Raw genomic sequence first — 25,394 nt, forward strand, 5'->3', positions numbered from 1 at the left:
TTTCAGTGTTCATATGCTGTTAGTTTTTCTGTTAACATTTTAATTTGAATTTTATTTTTATAAATTGTTAGTTTTATAATGTTTTGACATTTTTATTAGTTTATGTACATATAGGTTTTTTTGTTTTTTTCCATTTTGCTTTTATTTAAGTTGAGTTATTTTGGTACTTCTACTTAAATGAAAATCAGAAATGTTGCAACTAGCTGACATACATTAGTGTTTTTTTTATATTCTGTTTCAATTAAGTTCATTTAAGTAGTTGGGCTTTTTTTTTTTTTTTTTTTTTTTTTGGACATTTTTGTCCATTTCATTTTTTTTTTTTTTTTTTTTTTAATCATTTTGCCTGTGTTATTGCCGGCTGCATAAATTTTGGCACAGGTGTATATTTTTATTGGAATTTTACTATTGCACCCCAATTTCCTTAATCCAATAAATCTATTTTGCACTAGGTACAAAAAATAGTTCCTCTCAGGACCTTAAGGACAAAATTGTCCCCATTGAAACCCAATAAAACCTCTATTTTTAATCACAGTGCCATTTAACTGTAAAATAATGCAATTTTTGTTAACAGACTTTCATTCTGTTGGCAAGGCTTCAAAATTGAATTTTTTTTAACCTTTTTTTTTTTTTTTACCAGATGGTGCTGTTTTTTTCAGGTTTGGCCAATAAAGCAAATATTCACTTTATTCCTGTTTTCTGTTTCTGCGTATTCTAGAGCCAACTGGATTAATAATGCGGCTACAATAGTGTGGGTGTGTTGGTGTGGATGTCAGAGTGTGGTTTGTTTGTGTCTCATAAAAAACAATTGTGTGTGTGTTCTTGTAATATTTGAGAGAGAAAAGAGAAATACTCCTACTGCAAATCACAAATCCAACCAGTGTGTGCACCAGCAGAGTTTTTCTGGCATCTTATAGGGAAACTTTGGTACTGCATCCAAACAAAATCTTCCTGAAAGCTCTTTTTTTTTTTGAGATATCAACCTCAAATTTGGAACACAATTTGTTTGGATTTATGGCTTCAATTTTCTAGCAGGTTTGGAGTCCAACATTTTTCATAAAATATATATTTTATATAAAATATTGTTTATAAAGAATTTTTATAAACCTAAGTCTCTATAACTTTTTTTTTTTTTCACTTTTTAAACTTTTTCTACTTCAGCAGTAATTCGCCATGGGACTTTAAAATGGGACCAAACGGAAGTCTGTGCTCCCAAACTTCAAATTTTTATGACAGTTTTTTTTTTTTGAGACAGACATTTTTTTCACTGTGGACTTTTTTTTTGTTTGTTGTTGTTTTTTATTGACACACAAGAGTTAATGGTTTTAGTTACTGATAATAACTGTGGTACATTTACTGTACTTTGTCTTACACTACCCTGGCCATGAATTAAAATGAGCTAAGAAACCATTTCTTCTGCAACAAATGAGGAGCTGATGGGAAAGTTGACAGCTTTCTCTATCAATGTAATTCATTTTTCACTATTTTTTTCTTCTTTAGGAAAGTCATGGAAACACTATTGGGTTGTTGTTTATTTTGCTGTTGGAGCAAATGAGAATGCAAAAATCATATTTCCTATCTTCTCCTGTTCACCCTTACACACTTTCATACACCTGGAATTACATGAGATCATAGAGCAAAGAGAAAAGATGAGTGTGAATATGAATTATGAGTTAGTGAGGATGTCGTGTCCAGAGGTCGGTTATTCACAGCAGGAGAGTCACGAATATCTCAGTATTTTAACTTGAAATGTGATGCATGTATTCTAAAAAAATCTTCCAAGCAACACTGCAGTGACTCATTTTTCATGGTTTTAGCAGATGTTGGACCGGTGTGGAATGGACTTTTATATTGTCAGTGTGATGTGATCAGATGTGTTTGGGATGAATGGGAAAGCTGACAGATGGAGAACTCCAGGTATCACAGAGCTCATGTTTTGTTTACAGCTGAACGTTAGCAGTGATTTCAGTCGGCAGCTGTGATAACTTCACATGTGCGTCAGGTTTCAGATCAGCAGATTCTTTCATCCAAAACTCAATGATCAGTCACTGCAAACTAAAGTCAAGAGTATAGGATTGATTTTGGCACTGGTGGGGACAAAACAACAGCCTACAAATATTAAATTGTTTGATCAAAATTGTTGCTAGGGACAATGTAGTAGTGTGTGGATATTGATGTCATAGCATCTACTAAATTCTACAGACATTGAAGTGAGTTGATATTTTTGTCACTCTTCTGAGGAAGATTCATTTACTTGTTTGTCAATGAACCACACAGAGATTTATTAATGTTCATTCAATCCGAGTAAGTGACTTTTCTTTGGATTGTTTGGCTACACAAAAGACAATATAGGCAAATATAAGTAATTCATTCGTTTCCTGCTAGCTAAATTTCACATACATAAACAAAAATCTGTCTCTAAATCCAACTTTATTCAAAGTTGATCTTGACAAGTACATGGAAACTATCCAAAGTTGTTAAAAAAAACTCTATATAACTCAATATTCATACACTTTTACTATAATATAACAATCTTTTCTTTTTTTTTTTTTAAGAAATAAGCTGCCTTAATGGATTGATGTTTTCTTGTGTGTAAATTACAAAAAAAAAAAAAAAATCGGGAAAAAGATTCGCTTTCGCAAACCCGCTCAGAAATCCCGGTCTGAATCAAATGATTCGCGATTCGCGCTCTGAAGCCCCGAACTGAATCAAATGAATCACGATCCGCTCTCCGAAGTTCCGATCAAAATCAAATGATTCGCGCTCTGTAGTCCCTATCAATGATTCGCGAACCGTCATTTCAGATCGGGACTTTGGAGAACGGATCGCGAATTAGGTACTAAGTTCCGATCTAAATGCAGCAGCTAGAGTTCTTACTAGAACCAAAAAGTATGATCATATTAGCCCGGTTCTGTCTACACTGCACTGGCTCCCTATTAAACATCGTATAGATTTTAAAATCTTGCTAATTACTTATAAAGCCCTGAATGGTTTAGCTCCCCAGTACCTGAGTGAGCTCTTATCGCATTATAGTCCCTCACGTCCGCTGCGTTCTCTAAACTCTGGCAATTTGATAATACCGAGAATATCAAAATCAACTGCGGGCGGCAGATCTTTTTCTTATCTAGCGCCCAAACTCTGGAACAATCTACCCTACAATGTTCGGGACGCAGACACACTCTGTCAGTTTAAATCTAGATTAAAGACCCATCTCTTTAACCTTGCTTACACATAACAAATCAACATATTCTTATAATTCAAATCCGTTAAAGGATTGTTAGGCTGCACTAATTAGGTCAACCGGAACCGGGAACACTTCCCATAACACCCGATGTACTCGGTGCATCGTCAGAAGAATGGCATCTACGCTAATATTAGTCTGTTTCTCTCTTATTCCGAGGTCACATTAACCACCAGATCCAGTCCGTATCCAGATCAGATGGTCACTGCAGTCCCCCGGATCCAGTCCGAACCCAGCCCAGACGGTGGATCAGCACCTAGAGACGACCTCTACAGCCCTGAATGTCAGCGGAGTCCACATCAACTAGATGAGCCCCAGAGACGGATCCACATTAAAGACCACATCACCTAGACGGCTGTCGGCACAAGACCACGGGAACTTTGGCCAGAGGGAACTGGCCCCCCGACTGAGCCTGGTTTCTCCCAAGGTTTTTTTCTCCATTTGTCACCGATGGAGTTTTGGTTCCTTGCCGCTGTCGCCTCTGGCTTGCTTAGTTGGGGACACTTTCTCTTAACACAATATTGCATTTTATTTTATTGTTTTTGATTAACTACCTTTACCTATAATGTGAGTGTTTAATGTTGCCTTTGGTTTGCCTTGATGTACTGTTTCCTATTTAATACTGTACAGCCGCCTTGTCACAATTCTGTATTGTTAAAGGCGGTATATAAATAAAGGTGACTTGACTTGACTTGACTAAATCAAATGATTCACGATCCGCTCTCCGAAGTTCCGATCAAAATCAAATGATTCGCGATTCGCGCTCTGTAGTCCCTATCAATGATTCGCGAATTAGGTCCTAAGTTCCGATCTAAATCAAATGATTCGCTATCCGCGCTCTGTAGTCCTTATCAATGATTCGCGAACCGTCATTTCAGATCCGGACTTCGGAGCACGGATCGCGAATCATTTAATTCGCGAAATGATTCGCGAACTAGGTCCTAAATTCCGATCTAAATCAAATGATTCGTCATACGCGCTTCGAAATCCCGATCGGGGCGCGTTTTCGAAAGTGAATCATTTTGCGACGCAAAAGGTTTATTCGAAATTTCGAAAAGTTCAGTTTCACTATACGTGCTTTTTAAAACCGTTACAAGCGATGTTGAAATTATACAACGAATGCTCTTTTGATTCAACTGGAGCGGTTCTAGCGTAAATGAGTCGCATCAAGGAACTTCTGTACTGTCTGCTGAAACTGAATCGGTTCATCTGTTCTTTCGCTTTTCGCGTCTTCAGTCATGTTTACACGACACTCTCAGTACTAGTGACTTACCTCGCTAGTTCTATGAGAATAACTGAAAGGAGATAAAGCATTATGTTTACAAATAAAATACCCATATTTCCATTCCAAAGAAAACATCCAACACAAATCTGCTCCATATTGAGGTGTGGTGACCGGTTTACTGTTAACTAGTCAAACACTGCATTAATATGACGAGCTGCAGCTCAAAATACACGTTGTTCATTATGATGGAGTTTGTAGATTAATTCACTAGATTTGAAATAGTTTGAGCTGCAGTTCAATAGGAATCAGCTGAAATCATCCAGTCATCTCACACCATTCAACACAATCTCACATTTATCAGAATATACTGTAATAGAGAAATGATTGTTGTTTCTGATTGACTGTCACTCTATATCGACTAATACAATGTAAAAAGAGCAAATGGGAGAAGCAGATGAACAAAAAAGGCAGAACAACACAAAGTTAAAGATGTTCAACATTACCGTTCAGCTCATCTGTGCTCGTGTTTTATATTTCAGCGGCCTTTTATGTTCTTACTCCACACGTGTATTTCTTGCTCTAGTCTGAAATCGCCCCTACATCTGTGCACTATTGAGGGGACGGACAGTAATAGTCTCCAAAACCATAATGGACATTAAGTGCACTCGTTCAGTCCCATAACCGCCGTACGGTGAACTACATTATTTGGGGTAATGTAATAGTGAATGAGGGTATAGTGAACTGTGAAAAATAGTGAATGAGGGTCTCATCAGGACACGAGTGTTAGTGTGCAGCGCCTTCAAGCGTCTTCATCAGGAATGACAGAACAGCGATCAAACTGCTAGGAGCCTCACACAACAGCATGATGTTATGAGCGAACTTACTGGATGCTAAATTGAGTTAAAGTTAACACTGACTGCATAGTCAAGACTCAAATGAACACAGATCAGCTCAACTAGCGCGGTACATTATTTGAAGTTGTTATCTTACACGACATATGTCGAGTTTTAATGTCACAATGTTTGCAAAAACGATGTTAGCACGCCACCTTGCGACGATCTACGAACATTACTACACACAGTGTTTTATATAAATGAGTCAATTTGAGCCCCCGTTGTTGTCTTTTCTCAATTTCTTCATAATTCAATGCTCTAAATGATATGATTGGTTTAAATCCGAATAACCGCTATTTCAGCTAATATTTCTATAGCGCTTTAATACTGAACAGGTTTTTAAAGCATCTTCACAGTAATAAACTGGAAAATAACAGTGTTAATGTTGAAAGTTCATCAATTATGACACCATCACAATTAAAGTGTAAATCAGCTCTACAGAAGAAAGAGCGTCATTATTGAGCTCAGTTCAGTTCAACGGTGATTCAGTTCGAAAGAGTCAAAGTTTAAATTTATGAAATTGATGCAGGTTTATGAAACCTGCACCTTAATGTTATAGGCCTATTATTCCCATGTTTTATTCTTCATTATTTTAAATAATTGATGTAATATCGTAAGATAAAAGTGTCTTACCTCAGGACTCCGTCGTGTTCCCGCGCTGCTCTAGTCAGTTTAACGGTTTTTTGTTTGAATTAAATTTGCCGCGGGACTCGTGCACGTGCGTTGCGCCTACTCTTCCATTCACAAAGATCAAATAATATAATGAATCATTATTGTTTTTATAAATATTTCATTTGAAATCGTTTAATTTAAGCTTGTTTCTAGCTTTTTAAGAAACACATAGGCCATAAATAAGGTTCCGCATTGGTGGTCATTCATGTTTCAACTCTTATTTGACAATAAATAAATAAATAAAAACATATAAAATTGGACCTTTATGAGAACAAATTTAATTTTATGTTACACTGGCAGTAGCACAACCCGAGAAAATGCTAATGAATAATCGATGGCGATGGGAATCCCACAATGCTTCGCTGTCCTATCGGGCGCGCGCCTGCACGGAGTGTTTTTGTTTTTGTTTTGTTTTTTAAAGAAATTTCCTTTTACGAGCTGTTCATTTTCATACTAGTGTCGAAGAAACTTCAGAAGTTGTTCGATTGTGTTTGGTGAGAGTTTTTCCACGCGTGCCACTGTCTGCTGACACTGTTGACCTGTTGCTATGGTGACGCGCCGCTCGTGTTCACGCGCGTCCGGACCGACCCACAGAAGATCTTCATCATCATCTTCATCATCATCATCAGGAGCGATGGATCAGTATGAGGTGGTTCGGCAGGTCGGTCAGGGCGCGTTCGGGCGCGCGCTGCTGGTCAAACAGCGACACGGAGACGCGCAGCTCTACGTCATCAAAGAGATCAACCTGAGACAGGTGAGACATTCCTGAGACACACTGGACACTGACAGAGAGGCACTTTTAAAAAAATGAAATGTCATCAGACAGGACTACAGTTCAGATCATGACTTTGTTCAGCACTCAACTGGATTTAGGATATTTGTTCAGTTTTTCGTAGAAACCGCAGAGTTTTTCCAACACAAGTCAGCTGACAGTCAATTCATTTAGAAGTAAAACATAAAAATACATTGATTCTGAATTAAAATGTGGAAATATACACTCGGTAAAGAGAGGATTAATTAACACAAATAAATGCATGGCTGCATGTTAAAAATTCTGATTTGCTGATTTAATTAAACTTAATTTAATTCCATTTAATTAATTTTAAGTTCTTTACATACATTACATTTACTTTGACTTTACCTTTGAGACTTTATTTCGAACATGTAAAATAAATACAATAAAAACTAAAGGCATATAACTTCAAAACATTATGCAAAACTTCAGGCATAATAATGTTGATCATTAATGCTGTTAGTAATTGAAAGCAAATTTTTTGTGTTAATTGATTTAATTTAATAATAATAATAACAATAATAATTTTTATTCGTTGTGTGTTAAAAAATGAGAATATATTATTTTCTAAAGCTGTTAGGTTTCATGTTTAAAAGTGTTTATGTTCCACAACTCAGTAATGTTGAAATTAGTTGGAATTACATTTTTCTTTCTTTAAATGTTTTTGTTTTCATAACTCTCTATTGCAAATCTTCATTTTTTTTCATGTTTATTTCTTGTTAAATTAATTTTGAAGTTTAATTTTTAATTTAATTTATTTATCATTTTTGCTGTTGTTATTTTTGTTAAAATCTATCTTTTCAAACACCTGTCCATCTCTCTCTGTCTGTCTCTGTCTGTGTATGTCCAGCAGTTGTCCTCTCGGGACAAAGACGCCTCCAGAAAGGAAGTGACTCTGCTGTCCAAAATGAAACATCCAAACATTGTGGCGTTTTATAAATCATTTCACGGTGCGTTGCTGCATTTGTCCTGATTTCATCAGTATAAATCACTGTGTCAGATGCAGATGCATTCACATGTGATGTTGTGTTTGTGTGTGATATCCAGACAGGAACAACCTGTACATCCTGATGGAATACTGTGACGCTGGTGATCTGATGAACAGAATCCGGATGCAGAGAGGAAAACCCTTCACAGAGCAGCAGGTCGAACACACAATCACTCTTACGTGTTCGTCAGGGCTTATTTACTGCTAATGTCTTAAAGTTTCCTAAAGATGGTGTCGTGATTTGTCCCCTGAGCATGAGTTCAGAATGATGATTCAGTACAGTCTTTCCTTTAAATGAACAGAGTTAGAGTTGGTAAGTATGATTCACTTTTGTGAATCAGTTCAAACTGTCCATTTTAGTGAGATTCGTATGCAATATGATTTAGGACGTCTCTGTACATGTATTAAATGTTTTGGTAAAAATATCTGTAGGCAAAATTATGGAAGCTTGTTTCTAACAGGAAATAATGACAAAAATAATAAGAAAAAAGGTAATTGTGACTTTTTATTTTTGTTATATGTTACAATTTGTACTTTTTTCACATTTCTAAGGGAAAAAAAGAGAGAATTGTCTGGTAAAAAATTGCTATTATCTCTTTTATTTTTATTCCATGGTGAAAAAAATAATAATTTTGAGAACTTAGAATTGCACAGAATTAAAATATTCGAAGTCTTAATTTATATCTTATGATGCAAATTTTTTCTCAGAATTGCAAGAAAAAAAATTAAGGTAAAAAAGTCACAATCGCCTTTTTTCTGTTGTGGAAATGGGGAAAAACAGAAATGCAAGATGTCAACTCAATTCAGAGAAGAAAAGTTCAAATTCTGAATTTTTTCCCTCAGAATTGCATGTTTACACAAAAAAAAAAAAAAATATATATATATATATATATATATATATATATATATATACATAATTCTATAAATTAATAGTGTGTGTGCTGTCATTTTAAATGGATATGATGTATCTTTTGGTGTGTGTGTGTTTCAGATCGTGGACTGGTTTGTTCAGATCTGTCTGGGACTGAAACACATTCACGACAGGAAGATCCTGCACAGAGACATCAAAGCTCAGGTACGTTAGTCAGACGTGTGTTGAAACGACACTCATCTGTCTGTCATTAACCCGTAACCGTCTGATCGTGTCCACGGTGGTCTCCAGAACATCTTCCTCACTCAAGGAGGACTGAAGGTCAAGCTGGGAGACTTTGGCATCGCCAGAATGCTGAACAGGTGAGTGTGAGTGTGTTTATCTGTGTGTCTGTGGTTTGTTCTGATGTTGTTCTGTCGTCTGTGTCGAGCAGCACCATGGAGCTGGCCAGAACCTGCGTGGGGACGCCGTACTATCTGTCTCCAGAGATCTGTGAGAACAGACCCTACAACAACAAAACGTACGTCCTTCAGCTCTTCATCGGACTGCTGCCGGTCTTTCACAGATCACAAGAAAGTGTTCAAAGAACGTCATGCATTAACATTCCCAGCAAGTTACGAAAACGTATTTCTGAATGTTTTTAAACATTTTTTTAATGAGAATGTTTTTTCTTAGTTATGCGAACGTCAGACAAACATTTAATTGTATCATTTAGAAAACGTTATGACAACGTTACATTTGGATGTTTTCTCATCATTTAAAACACAATTAACATTTAAAAGACATTTTTTAATGATGTGTCTGAACACTTCATCATTTTGAAACCGTTATGAAAACATTCCTTTTTTTATTGTTCTTTTTCTTTTAAGTTTCAGAATGTCCAGGGTTTGTTCCCCCTGGGTTATGTGAACGTTGCAAAAAAAAATCCATTTTATCATTTTTAAACCATTATGGGAATATTCTGTTATTACATAAGAATGTTTCTGAACACAGTTTAGTTCTGAGAACATAGAAATAAGATCATAAGGACATTGTTCTAGGAACATTTCCTCTCAACATTCTGAGAACATATATCAAATATTACCAGTGTTATAAGAACGTTCCATAAACATATTAACATTATAACACTATATTTAAAGGTGAATGACCCATGATGATGATGATGATGATGATGATGATGATCTCTGTCCTGTAGGGATATGTGGTCTTTGGGCTGTGTTCTCTATGAGCTCTGCACACTCAGACACCCAGTGAGTGAATCATCACACACACACACAGATTCATTAACATCATTTAGTGTGTTTAGTAAGTTGTTTGACAGCTCCTCATTAGAGTTGAAATTGTATTTTCTTGTAAAATGAACTGTAATAATCTTAGTTTAATTTACAACTTTGAAAAATAATTGTTTATAGTGTAAAACTAAAATCATAATAAAAATAATTACTTAAAACAAAATAAATGTTAACTGAAAAAAAAAAACTGGTACAATTTTTAAACTTTTAAACAGTTTGAAAACTTTTAGTAATTTTGTTGTGTTTTTTGTATTTGTTATTTAGTAGGGTTTTTTTGTCTATTAAGCTTTTTAAAAATTTTATATAAGTTTTGTTTATTTTAGTACAATTAAACTACATTAAAAAGAGTAATGTTGCTTTGGCAAAAAAAAAAAAAAAAATATATATATATATATATATAATAGCTGATATAAATTTTTTTAGAAACTTAATAGACAAAAAAAACCTACTAAAAATTACAAAAAAACAACAAAATTACTCAAACTTAAGCTAAAGTTAAAATGAATGGATAACATTTCAAAACTTGAAATAAATGAAAATGTTACATGAATTAACATTAAAAAAAATTAAAATTAGTAAAAATTAAAATTAAAATACAGAAAAATTTAATTTCAGCTAGTTTCTAAGGCAGCATTTATAGTTTTAGTTTAGTTTGACTTGAAGTAATAAAATACTAACTAAAATTAAAGAGCAGAAAATAAAAAAAATAAAATCTCATTCAAAATATTAATTATATAACTATAATTGTATCTTGATACTAAAGGAACATTGGCACACATGGTGATGTTTGGTTGGGCTTTCATGATCTGATGTGTGTGTTCTGTAGTTTGAGGGCAGTAATCTGAGGCAGCTGGTGTTGAGGATCTGTAGGGGGCGCTATAGTCCCGTGTCTCAGCGCTACAGCTCTGACCTGCGTCTGCTGCTCCAGCAGCTGTTTAAGGTCAGTCCACGAGACCGTCCGTCCGCAAACTCGCTGCTCAAACGACCGATGCTGCAGCAGCAGATCAGCAAACACCTGGACGCACAGGTACCACATTACCAAAAAAACACAATAATCTAGAGTCATAGTCACTCTTTTTTTTAGTAATTCTAATGTGTTTCTTCATAATTCTTTATAAAATCGGATTTTATAGATTTCCTATAAATCTTATCTTATAAAAATATAACTATATCTTATAAATCTAGTTTATATCCCACAATTCTGACTTTTTCTTACAATTCTGATTTCTTGTAGTTCTGAGTTTATTTCAAACGATTCTGTTTTATTCCAGTTGTTGGAGGATGAGTTCAGTCACACGGTTCTTCACAGACACACACCAGCGGCGCCTAAAACCACAAACAACACAGGTCAGAGTGTGTGTGTGTGTGTGTGTGATTGATATGTGTTTTATCTGTATGTGGTGTTTCTGGAGTGGATCAGAGTAACATCAGGACTTTCTCCAGCAGATCATGTTTCCAGAGATCCAGTCGTGTGTAAACCGATCCTCAGACCCGCTGTCAAACCAGAACAGAGACTCGATCACAGACGAGCGGGAGCAAACGCCCCGGTGATTCTCCATCTGACGCTTCTTCATCACAGACACAAAATTCTGTTTTCACGTTCATTTTAGCTCATTTTTCATAACATAGTTTTTATTTCTGTTTTAATTAGTTTAGTGGAAATCTTTATATTTTACTTTATTTCAGGCAATGTTTATTCTATTTCAAGTAACAAAAATATTTTATTTATGGTTTTAGTTTTTGTTAAGTATAATAACCCTGAATTGTGGTGGTGCTGTGAGTCGTGTGACTGGGCCTTATAATGAATTAATTTAGATGAGATGAAAATAAGCGAATGCACACTCTCACAGTCCAGTTTTGACCACAATAATGACTGATAAATATTACAAATATTATAAATGATTACTCATAAAATTAATAAATATTGTTTCTGTCTCTCTCAGCACAGAAAGCCTGATGTTCCTGCGGTTGAAAAGCGGGTTGCGTTCAGACCTGGTGTTGTTCACGAGCGGCGGTGGATGAGTCCGGTTGAGCCGCCGCAGGAACCGGATCATGACGAGCACAGACCCGCTGATCTGGAGCCGTACAGACTGTGAGAAACTGAACCGTCTTACGTCACGATCCGCTCTCATCCATTCACCGGAATATCAACAATCCCAGAGCCCAGATGTGCTGTACAGTATATGCAGCACTCAGGATTATTATCCTGAACTAAATATAAAAATGCTACAAATAAATACATACTCATGAACTAAAAATACAACTATTAGACACATTTTGTTACATTTACATTTACATTTACATTTATTCATTTAGCAGACGCTTTTATCCAAAGCGACTTACAGGTGGGGAATACATCAAGCGATTTGTCCTAAAGAAGCAAAACGACCTACGAAGTGCTCAAATTACCATATAACAGGCATTGTTCAAATAAGTACAAGCTAGAAAGGGAAAAGAGTAGAAAAGCAATTTTTTTTTTTTTTTTTAAGTCAAGTAGTGTCGAAAGAGATGGGTTTTCAGCAGTCGCTTGAAAGTTGTTAGGGAGTTGGCATTCCAGATAGCGGTGGGAAGATCATTCCACCAGCCAGGAACGGTGTAAGAGAATGTTCTGGAAAGTGATTTTGTGCCTCTTTGTGATGGTACAATGAGGCGTCGCTCACTGGCGGATCTCAGAGTTCTGGAGGGAGTGTAGATTGGTAGCAGTGAGTGGAGGTAGGCGGGCGCTGAGCCTGTGGTTGTTCTATAAGCATCAGTGTCTTGAATTTGATGCGAGCCGCAACCGGGAGCCAGTGCAGGGTGATGAAGAGAGGTGTGACATGGGCCCTTTTGGGCTCGTTGAAGACCAGTCGTGCTGCTGCATTCTGAATCATTTGTAAAGGTTTGATTGTGCATGAGGGAAGACCGGCTAGAAGAGCATTGCAGTAGTCCAGCCTGAAGATGACCAGGGCCTGGACAAGAAGTTGTGTGGCCTGCTCAGTTAGAAAGGGCCTGATCTTTCTAATGTTGTGTAGGGCAAACCTGCAAGATCGAGCAGTTTTAGCAATGTGGTCTTTGAAAGTCAGCTGGTCATCAAAGATAACACCAAGATTTCTGGCAGAACTTGATGGGGTAATTGTTAAAGTAATTGATGGTGAAATCATGCTGTAGAGTCGGAGTGGCAAATAAGTGGAAAATAAGGAGCTCAGTCTTTGCCAAGTTGAGCTGTAGATGATGTTCTTTCATCCACTCCGAGATGTCCGCCAAGCAGCCTGAGATCCGTGCAGCTACTGTTGGGTCATCTGGTTGAAATGAAAGATAGAGCTGCGTGTCATCAGCATAGCAGTGGTAAGAGAAGCCATGTGCCTGTATGATGGGCCCCAGTGATGTAGTGTATGTGGAGAAGAGGAGGGGTCCAAGAACTGATCCCCGAGGAACCCCTCGGGGGTTCTTACCTATAAGGCACTGAACGGTTTAGCTCCTGCGTACCTAACTAGTCTTCTACCACGCTACAATCCATCACGCTCCCTAAGGTCACAAAACTCTGGACTGTTGGTAGTACCTAGGATAGCAAAGTCCACTAAAGGAGGTAGAGCTTTTTCACATTTGGCACCCAAACTCTGGAACAGCCTTCCTGATAACGTTCGGGGTTCAGACACACTCTCTCTATTTAAATCTAGATTAAAGACACATCTTTTTAGCCAAGCATTCAAATAATGCATCTCATAAACTTTTTCTGCAGCTATATCTGATCAAATGTTCATTTTAATCTTTTAGCTCTGGTTTAACAAACCTTCCTTTTCTTAGTTTGAACAGCAGCTACGCTAATTATGTTCCTATTTGTTCTCTGTTTTTGCCATGGGATTGACATCCCATGGTAACTAGAATTCACAAGCTCCAGTGTGGATCCAGAACACTTAAGAAAAGATGATGCCAACCCTTCAGAGGACTTCAGATGATGCCAACCCTGATGCCAACCCTGAAAACATACAGCACTACCAAATTCTGCTACAAATTTATAGTGTTCTTTGTCTGTTTGATTACGTCATTAATTGATCTTTACCAGACATCTCTACCATATGTACATCAAGCTACTACTACATATATAGTAAAAATGTCAATTTGGTGTAAAGCTGCTTTGCAACGATATGTATCGTGAAAAGCGCTATACAAATAAATTTGAATTGAATTGAATTGAATTGAACCCCAGTGGCCAGATGATGTGCTTTGGAAACCTCCCCTCCCCAGGCCACCCTGAAAGACCTACCTGTGAGATAGGATTCAAACCAGCGAAGAGGAGTCCCTGTGATACCCAGTGATGAGAGGGTGGACAGGAGGATCTGATGATTGACTGTGTCAAAAGCAGCAGAAAGATCCAGCAAAATGAGTACCGATGATCTGGAATCAGCTTTTGCAATCCGCAAGGCTTCAGTGACTGACAGTAGTGCAGTTTCAGTTGAGTGGCCACTCCTGAACCCTGACTGGTTAGCATCCAATGAACTGTTCTGCGCGAGAAACAGCGATACCTGGTTAAAGACGACTCGTTCAAGTGTTTTTGCTATGAATGGAAGGAGAGAGATCGGTCTATAGTTATCTATAAGTGAAGTGTTTAATGTAGGTTTTTTGAGCAGTGGGGTTACCGAGCCTGCTTGAAGGCAGTGGGGAAAGTGCCTGTGAGGAGAGATGTGTTGATGATGTGTGTAAGTGCTGGTAAGAGTGTAGGAGAGATTGCTTGGAGAAGGTGAGAGGGGATAGGATCTAGTGGGCATGTTGTAGGATGGCTGGAGAGGAGAAGTTTGGATTCTTCTGCCTCAGAGAGGGGACAGAAGGAGAAGAGTGGGGTGTTAGCTGTGGATGTTGTCGGTATTAGTTCCTGTACGTGTGGAGCTGAGAACTGGCTGCTGATAGTTGTAGTTTTGTTAGTAAAGAATGTGGCGAAATCGTCGGCTGTTATGGAAGTGGTGGGAGGTGGTGCGGGAGGGCAGAGGAGCGAATTGAATGTTTTGAAGAGGTTACGTGTGTCTGGAGCATTGTTGATCTTGATGTGGAAGTATGAGGATTTGGCAGCATGGACTTGAGCAGAGAAGGATGAAAGCAAAGACTGATACATACTCAAGTCAGAAGGATCTTTAGATTTGCGCCATTTTTTCTCAGCTTGTTAATTGAAATAAACCTCACCTAAACTAAAATATAAATATTAGAGGAAGAACATTTATCTAAATGACAATTAGAAATGTTGTATTGGCAACTAACTTGAGCAATACAAACTGAATTACAACATACATAGAAATAAATGAAACCTAAATAGTAATATTACAAAATAATAATAATAATACAATTTTAAAAAGTATTTGGGTCATTCTGTGTCAAAATAACCAAATCTAAAAAACTTACCCTGCTCAAATTTTGGATTTTGCTAATATTTATTCTAAAGAAAGACACACATGTATAGTGATGAAAACCAAAATATTAAATGTCATGGATGAATATTTAGTGAGCAATCCACTGTTATGCAGAGGGAGGTCAGAAAAATTGTCAGAATATTTTATTTTATTTTATATTTAAAGAACAATGTCCAAAGAAGAATTAAAGTTGAAATTAGAATTGTGTCGTATTTCTGTCTATCAAAATACAGCTCTAATTTGAACATTATTTCTTCTTTAGACATTGTTCTTTAAATAAAATAAGTTTACAAAGTGGTTTCCAACCACTGAAAAACATTCAACAATCTGGACATGGAGCCTCATTGAGATCCCCATATCTCTGGGACTGAATGATGTAGGGCCCTGACAATTAAGATTCTAAAAGAAAAGTTTATTAGCAACTAGAATCTAAAATCATATTGCAATATTTTTAATGCTATATGACTAAAAAGAATATTTATGGCATTTAGACAGTGCTTATGCTCAATGCAGTCGTCTTGACAGAAGGAAACGAGAAATCTCCAGTTTCAAGATTATTTGTTCTTCACACATTCCTCTTTAAAAGAAAAGAAGTATCATTTTTTTTAACTGACCCACATTTGGTTTTTGACCACTGAAAATTTTAATGATTTACTCCCGGAGCCATATTGACATTCCAATATCTCTGAAACCCAATCTTATAGGGAATTAAAAATAAAGATGCCAAATGGAAAGTTTGTTAAGACCCAATATTTAAAAGGCCATTAAGATATCTTTAAGACTTCTTCAGTTACAAGCATTCAAACTTTGGGAAAATACATGAAAAGTGCTGTTTCCCCATTTTTGAATGGTCACCATTGGCACATAATGCAACAAAGATTGATAAAGTCAACAGATTTTACTAACAGAGCTACCAATCTCTGAGTAAAAATAACATTGTGATGCTGCCATCTTTATAAAGCCACTATTACTCCCCATAATTTGACTGAATCTCAGGTGAAAATTGCTATTTTGACCCCCTCTACAAAACAGTGGATTACTCAGTAAATATTCATCCATGACATTTAATATTTTGGCTTTCATCACTATACATGTCTGTCTTTCTTCAGAAAAAAATATTAGTAAAATCAAAAATTTGAGCCGGGGACCTGTGGCTGAGTTGACACCGAATGACCCACATAAGAAAATTATGAAAAGTAAAAATATGAAAAGCTAATTCAAAGCATTAATAAAAACTATAATAATATATAAATAATACTAAAAAAACACTGAGTGCTTTCTGTGAGGGTGTTGTATGTAAGTGAGTTTAAATTTGGAGACACTTATGTATTATTGTGTAAAGAAATAAAATATCTGGGTCATATCATAACTGATGACATGAGTGACGACAGAGATCTGTACAGACAGTGCTGCAAATTATATGCCCAAGCCAATATGTTGTTGCGTAAATTTAGCATGAGCTCACCGGATGTTAAATGTTTTCTACTCAGATCCTATTGTACCCCTATGTACACAGCACATTTGTGGTGGCGATATAAGAACAGTAGCCTGCGGAGACTCACTGTGGCCTGTAATGATGCCATGAGGTTCCTCCTTCGTGTCCCAAGGTGGCACAGTGCTAGTCAGCTTTTTGTGAACTCTGGTGTTCCCACCTATGGAGCCTTATTAAGGAAATTAATGTTTAAATTCATGTGTCGTCTGGACAAATCTGAAAATGGAATTATACTGGCAATAACCAGTCCTAAGAAAAGCTGTTACAGGTATATGTCTGGCCTCTGGAAACACTGGCATTTTAGTCTGTCATGAATTTTATTGTTGTTTATATGTCGCTTAAAGTATTGTACTTTTTCTATTTTTTTGTATTTTTTTATTTTTCTCTATGGACCAATTGTGTGTCTGAAATAAAGTTATAAAGTTATATATATATATTATATATATTATACACGATGCTCAGATCAAGTGAAGTGAATTTCAAATGCTGTTTCATGTCATCTGATCTGAGTTCAGTTCATATAAACTTTAATTAACATCTGATTTACTGTACCAGTAAACACAAACACTGAGTCTATATGAATATATGGTCAGTCAGTGTATAGGTTAACCTGTGTGTGTGTGTGTGTGTGTGTGTGTGTGTGTGTGTGTGTAGCAGCGGCGAGAGACGAGTATCTTCAGAGGAGACGTGAAGCCCATCAGTACAAACTCAGGGCTCAGAAACAACTGGTGAGACATGAAAACGAATCACACTGAGATATATCATATATATATAAGACTCAGTTTGTCTGTGTGAGCTGAACCGTTCTCTGGCGCTGTGTTTTGAGGAAGTGTTTTATCTCCAGCACTGAGCATGTGTGAAATCACCTGTGGTTTCTGGTGTTCAGGGTCTCAGACCGTCTACAGCAGACGCTGACCGCCGTCAATCAAACCCACAGGAGCATCATGGGAACGTCAGAGCGGCTCAGGACAGGAGACTGCAGGGACAGGAGGTCAGTCATCATCACACTCCAGACGAGACACGTGCGTGTTCATGATCACAGGATAACATACGTGTGTGTGTGTGTGCAGGAGTACCTGAAGCAGCTGCAGCGAATCAGAGAGCAGTATCACCATGATGTCAGACAGATGAGGATGAGAGCAGAGCTCGAGGTGTGTGTGTGTGTGTGTGTGTGTGTGTGTGTGTTTGATACTTCATCTGCCCACTGTTATTTCTCCAACAGGTTGAAAAGCAGAAATGTCATTGATCAGACAACACTGACAACATCTCTGTTTGCTAAAATAACATAGTTAAATAGCAAAACACCTAATAAGATCATGTATTTCTTGTTTACAGCTGCAGGGAATTTACAGCCATATCTGAATCAGTTTTTATTCTCAAGTTAGTGTCAGAGACGCCCAACACTGATCAGATCTTTAAAACCACTGTCAGGTCACTTCATCAGAATGAACTCACGTCTCACGATGATTCATACAGAAACTAAATCACCAGATGGTGGGAGAAAAAAAAACATGAACGTTTATAATTCATGCAGTAATAAAATCACACCTGGAGGAGCTGAAGTGTCTCATTCACATATGTGACCCTGGAGCACTAAACCAGTCTTAAAGGGGTCATCGGATGCAAAGTTCACTTTTTCATGTTGTTTGAACATTAATGTGTGTTGTCAGTGTATGTACAAATCTACCCTATAATGATAAAAATCCATGCAGTGGTTTTTAATTCATCTGTAAAAATAATATCCCCTTTTTCAAATCGAGCCGTTCTCAGATGCCTGTCGTTGTGGCGTCACATGACAGAGGACACTCCCAGGTGTTGTGTTGCTGGATGTAATAATGAACATAGTGGTCGTCATTTACTCCCGACATCTGAGCCGCTGAAGATGCAGTGGATTACGTTTGTTTGTGAAGGGAATGAACCTCCCGATCTACATATATCCGTCTATATTCACACAAATCATTCATGATCCAGCTTCACCTACAGCAGAAGTGAGTATAAGGATTTTTTATGAATCTTTGCGATCGCCTTTCCTCATAACATGGTAATTAGGAAGTTTAGCAGCTAAATGCGGCTAAAGTAAACAGGCTCGTCACTCCACAGAGAGAAGAGAGGGGCGGGGCGAGCAGAGCTCGTTTGCATTTAAAGCAGCCTCGACCAGAATGAGATGATTTTTGCAGAGCTGATTTTGTCAAGGTAAAAAGGGTGTTGTTTTACACAACCATTGAGAATTTTTAACCAAAGTATATTATAGACTTTTCATTAAGACCATAAGGACTAATATCAACTTGGGGAAAGTGGGCATCCGATGACCCCTTTAAGTATCACGGGTATATTTGTAGCAATAGCCAACAATACCTTATATGGGCTCAAAATGATCATTTTTTCTTTTATGCCAAAAATCATACTAAATCAGGATATTAAGTAAAGACCATGTTCCATGAAGATATTTTATAAATTTCTCTCAGTAAATATATCAAAACTTTTTTTTTTTATTAGTAACATTTTAGCAATATTTCCAGATTTTCAAATAGTTGTATCTCAGCCAAATATTGTCCTGACAAACCATACATCAGTGGGAAGATCATTTATTCAGCTTTCAGATGATGTATAAATCTCATTTTCAAAAAATTGACCTTTAAGACTGGTTTTGTGTTCCAGGGTCACATATAGACCAATTATCGGTTTGTAAACATTCGTTTTTTTGTGGGTGGTTCAAGTGGCAGTCTATGGAGCTATGGAATAAAAGAATAAAAAAGGGTAAATTTGATTTTATATTTTAAAATTCTGACTTTATTCTCCTAATTCCGAGATTATATCCCACAACTCTAGAGGGAAAACAATTCATCATTCTCTCTTTTCCCTTTGGCTCAGAATAGGAGTTTATATCACACACACCTGGCTTTTTCCCCTCAGAATTGACAAATTCACTATTTTTGAGTTAAACCAAGTTATAAAAGTCAGAATTAGGAGATGTAAACTTGCATTTACAAGAAAAAAGTCAGAATTGTGAGATAAAATAAATAAATGTTAAATAAATGTTGCTATGAACAGCATATGTGAATATTATGTAGACCTATTGTTTACATCAAAATCAAATTATGCTTTAAAAAGTAGTATTCATAGCAGTTTTCATCTATAGTCTGTCTGTTTAAACGTCTGTGTTTAGCTTCAAATGGCGTCTTTGACGACAGTTTTCTATAAAAATTATTTGCATTCCGATTTTGACATCAAAAGGCCTCTTATTCCATGGATTTTACCTGTTTACCTCCACTTGTTACCAGTGTTTTTTTTGCAAACACTATGCAGCTGCACTGTGACGTCTACTCCAAACTATAGATCAGTCTGACTGCATCTGATCTGATGACCTGACGATGTGATGTTGATGTTCTCAGGAGCGTGTGATGGCAGGAACACACGTACTGAAGAAGAACAGAGAGCGACGGACACACGGGAAACAGCAGCAGGTGCAAACACACACAACAAAACACAACCATAAGCCAGAGAACAAATGCAGGTTATAAAAATGTTGTGGAACATTGTTTTAAATGTTTCCAAAAGGCTGAAAATCCAGTTTTCTTGATGTGATTATAATGTTATTATAAGGTTGCAAAAATATTTTTTTACAACATTCTAGACAAGTTTATTTCTTACCGTAAATATAATGTTATTTGAACATTTCTTTCTAATTTTCTACGAGAGTTAAAATGTGCAGTTTTCATGTTGTGATTAGATGTTACAGAAAGGTTGCAAAAACGTTTTTTTGTCAGCGTTATGAGAATATACATCAAATATTAATAAAGTTATCAGAGTGTTCCATAAACATTGCTTTAGTAATGTTTTGTCCTAACAGTGATGTGAGTTCAGAAGGTTCCCTGTCAGCTGAGAAGATTCACACTCACATTTAACCGACACACAGCTCAACATCTTGTGTTTCCAGAGAGGAATCATGTTTGAGATCAAGCTGAGCGATGAAGAGACGCCGCAGAACGCAGACATCAAGAATGAGGAAGACGAGGAGTCAGAGGTGAAGTGACGCACACACACACATTTGTTTTTGTGAATTGTGGGGACTTTCCATAGACTTCTACAGTTTTTATACTGACCAAACGATGCTGTCTATCCCCTAACCCAACCCTAACCCTAAACCTAGCCCTCACAGAAAACATGTTTGCATCGTTACACTTTCAGATAAACACCCTTTACTATTTTTAATAATTTTAAAAATAGCAGACCAGTCCCCACAATGTCAAAAATTTCAGGTTTTACTATCCTTGTGGGGACATTTGGTCCCCACAATGTAGCAAAAACAAGTACACACACACACACACACACACACACACACACAGACACACACACACACACTCATGAAACACTAACAGATGAGATCATCATCTGAGACTGTGTGTGTGTGTGCAGGATGAACCCTTGAACAACACACTGACATTTGCACAAGGAGGAAACCTACGCAACCAACCACACAGGTCAGAGGCAAGACAGGAAGTGGAGGAGGAAGTGGTGAAGAGAGCTGAGTGGCATCGAGAGAAAGCTGAGACATTACTGAACGCTCTGGAGAACATGGATGTGATGACAGAGAGCAGCATCAGTCACACTCAGACCGGTGACAAACACACACACACACACACACACACAAACCCTGTGCTATGAAAGGTAACGGTTCATTGAACCTTTAGATAAAATGTGTAATAAAAACTTTGCTTTGTAGAGTATCACATTATCACATTAGTATCACATATCACATGAGGAACAGTGAAAGTAAAGCTTCTGGAAACTAACATTTCTAATGTAATTATGATTCTGCATATGTGAACTTTTGGTAACTCCAAAGCTGTTAAAATGAACAAAATTCCTTTTTCCAAATATCCCTGAAACTGGTTCTAAAATAGAATCTTTTGAATAGAAGGTTAATGTGCCTCAACATGACCATTTCAGTGCATTTATGGCACAGAGACGTGTAATCTATGCAATTATTTTGATAGAAAGAAACAAGATACATACAGTATATTACAAAACATTCCTTTTCAAAAGGAAAAAAAAGTATCAGCATATGCAAAGTGACACAACTGTAAATGGGTAAAATTCATTTTGTTTGTGTTGAATATATTTGTGAGGTTGCATTGAGATCCCCACATCTCTAGAACCAGAGCATATGTCTTAAAAATTAAAATACCAAAAGAAAAGTTTATTAAAAACCAAAATCTAAAAGAACATTAACGTATCTTTTAAACTTTTTGAGTTGCAGGCATGCAAAAGTGCGTTTTTCCTATTTCTGAACTCTTACTATAGACACATAATGCAACAAAGATTGATAAAGTCAACAGATTTTACTAATAGAGCTACCAATCTCTGAGTGAACATAACATTATGATGCTGCCATCTTTATAAAGTCATTTTTATCCTCCTGTAATTTGACTGTGAATCTCAGGTGAAAATTGGCATTTTGACCCTCCTCTACAAAATAGTGCATTACTCAGTAAATATACATTCATGGCATTTAATATTTTGGCTTTGTACTTCACTTATGTATTTCTTTGAATATTAAAATCACAGTGCTTGAGTTGACATGGAATAATCCTCATGCAGCCATTTTGAAGTCCAAATATCTCTGGAAGTAAACAATGTTTAGCCTTAAAAATGAAGATATAACATGAAAAGTTGATTAAAAATCAGAATCTAAAAGGATATTGAGATATCTTTAAGAGTTCTTGAGTTACAGTCATGCAAACTTTGGGGAAAAGCACATGAAAAGTGCATTTTTCCTATTTTGGAACTGTCACCATTGACACATAATGCAACAAAGATTGATAAAGTCAACAGATTTTACTAATAGAGCTACCAATCTCTGTGTAAAAATAACGTAATGATGCTGCAATTTTTCTAAAGTCATTTTTATCCTCCTGTAATTTGGCTCCAAATCTCAGGTGAAAATTGTTATTTTGACCTCACTCTACAAAAAAGTGGATTATTAGTAAATAGTCATCTGTGACATTAAATACTGGCTTTCAATGCTATTTGTTTGTTTTTCTTCAGAAAATATTAACAAAATCAAAATTTTTCACAAAGGATTTCTGGTTGAGTTGACATGAAATGACCCACATGTAGCCATACTGAGATCCTCACATCTCTGAGAATGAAACATACAGGGCTCAAAAAAATTAAGAAACTAAAAGAAAAGTTTGTTGAGAACTAAAATCTAAAAAGACATTGAGATTTCTTTAATACTTCTTGAGTTACAGTCATGCAAACTTTGGGAAAAAGCACATAAAAAGTGCATTTTTTCCCAATTTGAACTGTCACCATTGACACATAATGCAACAAAGATTGATAAAGTCAACAGATTTTACTAATAGAGCTGCCAATCTCTGAGTGAACATAACATTATGATGCTGCCATCTTTATAAAGTCATTTTAATCACCCTAAAATTTGGCTCCAAATCTGTTTTCCCTAATTAAAAAAAAAACAATAAAATCATAAATTACAGCTACAAAATTGTAGCTTTTTCCTGCTGCTGACTGTATTTAGGCTTCAAAATGTGTTCATTTGTGAAGATAATCATGATGAACAAAACATGTAAGAATCTTTCATATAAATGTTCTGAATAGCTGACAAAATCCATCACATCACACACTGATCCAGCTGAATGATGATGGCTGTTTTTTTCAGGTGATGCTTTCATGTGTTTGTTTGATAATTGATGAATTTTATAACATGAACACTGTTATTTTTTGTTTATTAACTGTAGTTTCAGAGGAGCAGGATGGAGGAAACAGGAAGCACTGGACGGATCGTCTGCCGGAGACGCTGCTGAACGCCCTCGCTCAAGCAAACATCATGGACTGCAGTACAGGTACAAACACACACACACACACACACACACACAAGTCTGGGTTGGAATCAGTTTGACGTCAGTGATCAGATTAATTTTTCCAGTAACACTGATCAGTAGTTTCAGTGTTTAGTGATCAGGATCAGACGTGCTGGATGACGTGCCGTTTGTGTTTCGCTCAGAGACGCTGATGTCGTCAGAGGAGAAGCGTCTCGCAGAGGATGAGTGTGATGAAGATGATGATGTGGAGGTGGATGAGGAGCGTCTGGAGCCTCGATCGGATGATGAAGACACGTGAGTGAGACACTGAGACAGAGACGTCTGACAATCACTGAGACTGACGTCTGCTTCCCTTCTGCCTCAGGAACTTTGAGGAGTCTGAGGACGAGCTGCGGGAGGAGGTGTCCGACTCTATGAGGAACCTCCTCACCACGCAGGAGCTGCAGGAGGAGCAGGAGGAGCACGCAGCTACTGATGGACAGGAGGAGGTTTCTGACTCCATGAGGAACCTCCTCATCTCACGGGAGCAGCAGGAGGAGCAGACACAAGAAACACAGGAGGAGGTGAAGAAAAGATCAGAGGAGGAGTGTGAGGAGACGCAGCCGCCCGCATCAATCACTGCACATCACGAGTCTGAGGAAAACACGGCAGTGAACTGATCCTGCTTCGGTTCTTCATCTCCTTTTCATTCTCTCTCTTTCAGTTTTGCATCAAGGAATAAAATTACAATAGAAAATAATTTTGTCTAATAATATTTTACAGCTCCTTCTGTATTTTTTTTTGTTCTCTGTAATTTGTAATCACCCTATAATTTGGCTCCAAATCTGTTTTCCCTAATTAAAAAAAAAAATCGATAAAATCATAAATTACAGCTACAAAATTGTAGCTTTTTCCTGCTGCTGACTGTATTTAGGCTTCAAAATGTGTTCATTTGTGAAGATAATCATGATGAACAAAACATGTAAGAATCTTTCATATAAGATCTGAGGAAAACACGGCAGTGAACTGATCCTGCTTCAGTCCTTCATCTCTTTTCATTCTCTCTTATTTCAGCTTTGCATCAAGGAATAAATTACAATAGAAAATCATTTTGTGTAATAATATTTTATAGCCTTTTCTGTATTTTTGCATGAAGTGATTTCTTTAGGGTTTTTTTTTTCATTTGTTCAGCTTTATTAATTAATTGTGCTCTGCACAAAAAAAAAAAAAAATTGACTTTTTAGTGTTGAGATGTTTTAACAGAGACTCTCTTTGAAAGTCCTGAAGTTACTGAGTGGATTTGATTCATTTTTTGCTTGGAATTGGTTTAGTCATCATGTTCATTCACATCATCACTCATAAATGTTCACTGAATGCCGACAGGTGTCATTTTTCATATATTAAAATCTTTCTTGTGCATCACTGTTGTAACATTGTTATAAATTATGAAATATGATTCTTGTTCATTTTAGTGAAATAATGTGTGAAAACATGCCTTGATTATTTGCCCTAAATTTGACTATTTTAGTTTTCACCTGAAACATTTTGTATCTATTCGACTGTAATGACTGAGTAAATATTTTTTAAATAATTTCTGAAAAAATAGCATAACATTTTATTTTCCTTTTATTTTTTGTGAAGTTTATCGCATTGTATAAAGCACTAAATAAACTGAAGATTTGCATACCATCAAAAGCATGAAAAATATAACAGGAAATGTTTATTTAT

The 25,394-nt window shown here is 36.6% G+C and overlaps 2 protein-coding genes across 3 annotated transcripts in view; both read left to right on the forward strand.

The window, feature by feature from the left end:
* Positions 1–6,586: 6,586 nt before the first annotated feature.
* LOC127157246 (serine/threonine-protein kinase Nek5) lies at positions 6,587–25,353 on the forward strand. 2 transcript variants are annotated; one of them, XM_051100500.1, is made up of 20 exons: positions 6,587–6,782; positions 7,672–7,771; positions 7,869–7,966; positions 8,801–8,884; positions 8,972–9,042; positions 9,114–9,200; positions 9,876–9,930; positions 10,799–10,999; positions 11,244–11,319; positions 11,419–11,519; positions 11,916–12,064; positions 17,492–17,570; positions 17,729–17,833; positions 17,913–17,993; positions 20,235–20,306; positions 20,780–20,866; positions 21,259–21,460; positions 23,604–23,708; positions 23,870–23,981; positions 24,052–25,353. In XM_051100500.1, exons 1-20 carry the CDS (start codon positions 6,663–6,665, stop codon positions 24,344–24,346), a joined length of 2,280 nt encoding a protein of 759 aa, XP_050956457.1. In that variant the 5' UTR covers positions 6,587–6,662; the 3' UTR covers positions 24,347–25,353. The 2 variants fall into 2 exon arrangements, with proteins under 2 accessions (XP_050956457.1, XP_050956455.1); XM_051100498.1 differs by having other exon boundaries at positions 7,675–7,771; positions 11,416–11,519.
* rpl31 (ribosomal protein L31) overlaps positions 16,749–25,394 on the forward strand; it is a 55,315-nt gene continuing 46,669 nt past the window's right edge. Inside the window, exon 1 of the mRNA XM_051100506.1 lies at positions 16,749–16,754. The gene's annotated coding sequence lies outside the window, so the exon portion shown is untranslated. The remainder of the gene's footprint in view (positions 16,755–25,394) is intronic.

This window comes from Labeo rohita, unplaced genomic scaffold (genome assembly GCF_022985175.1).
Source record: "Labeo rohita strain BAU-BD-2019 unplaced genomic scaffold, IGBB_LRoh.1.0 scaffold_102, whole genome shotgun sequence".
Taxonomy (NCBI): domain Eukaryota; kingdom Metazoa; phylum Chordata; class Actinopteri; order Cypriniformes; family Cyprinidae; genus Labeo; species Labeo rohita.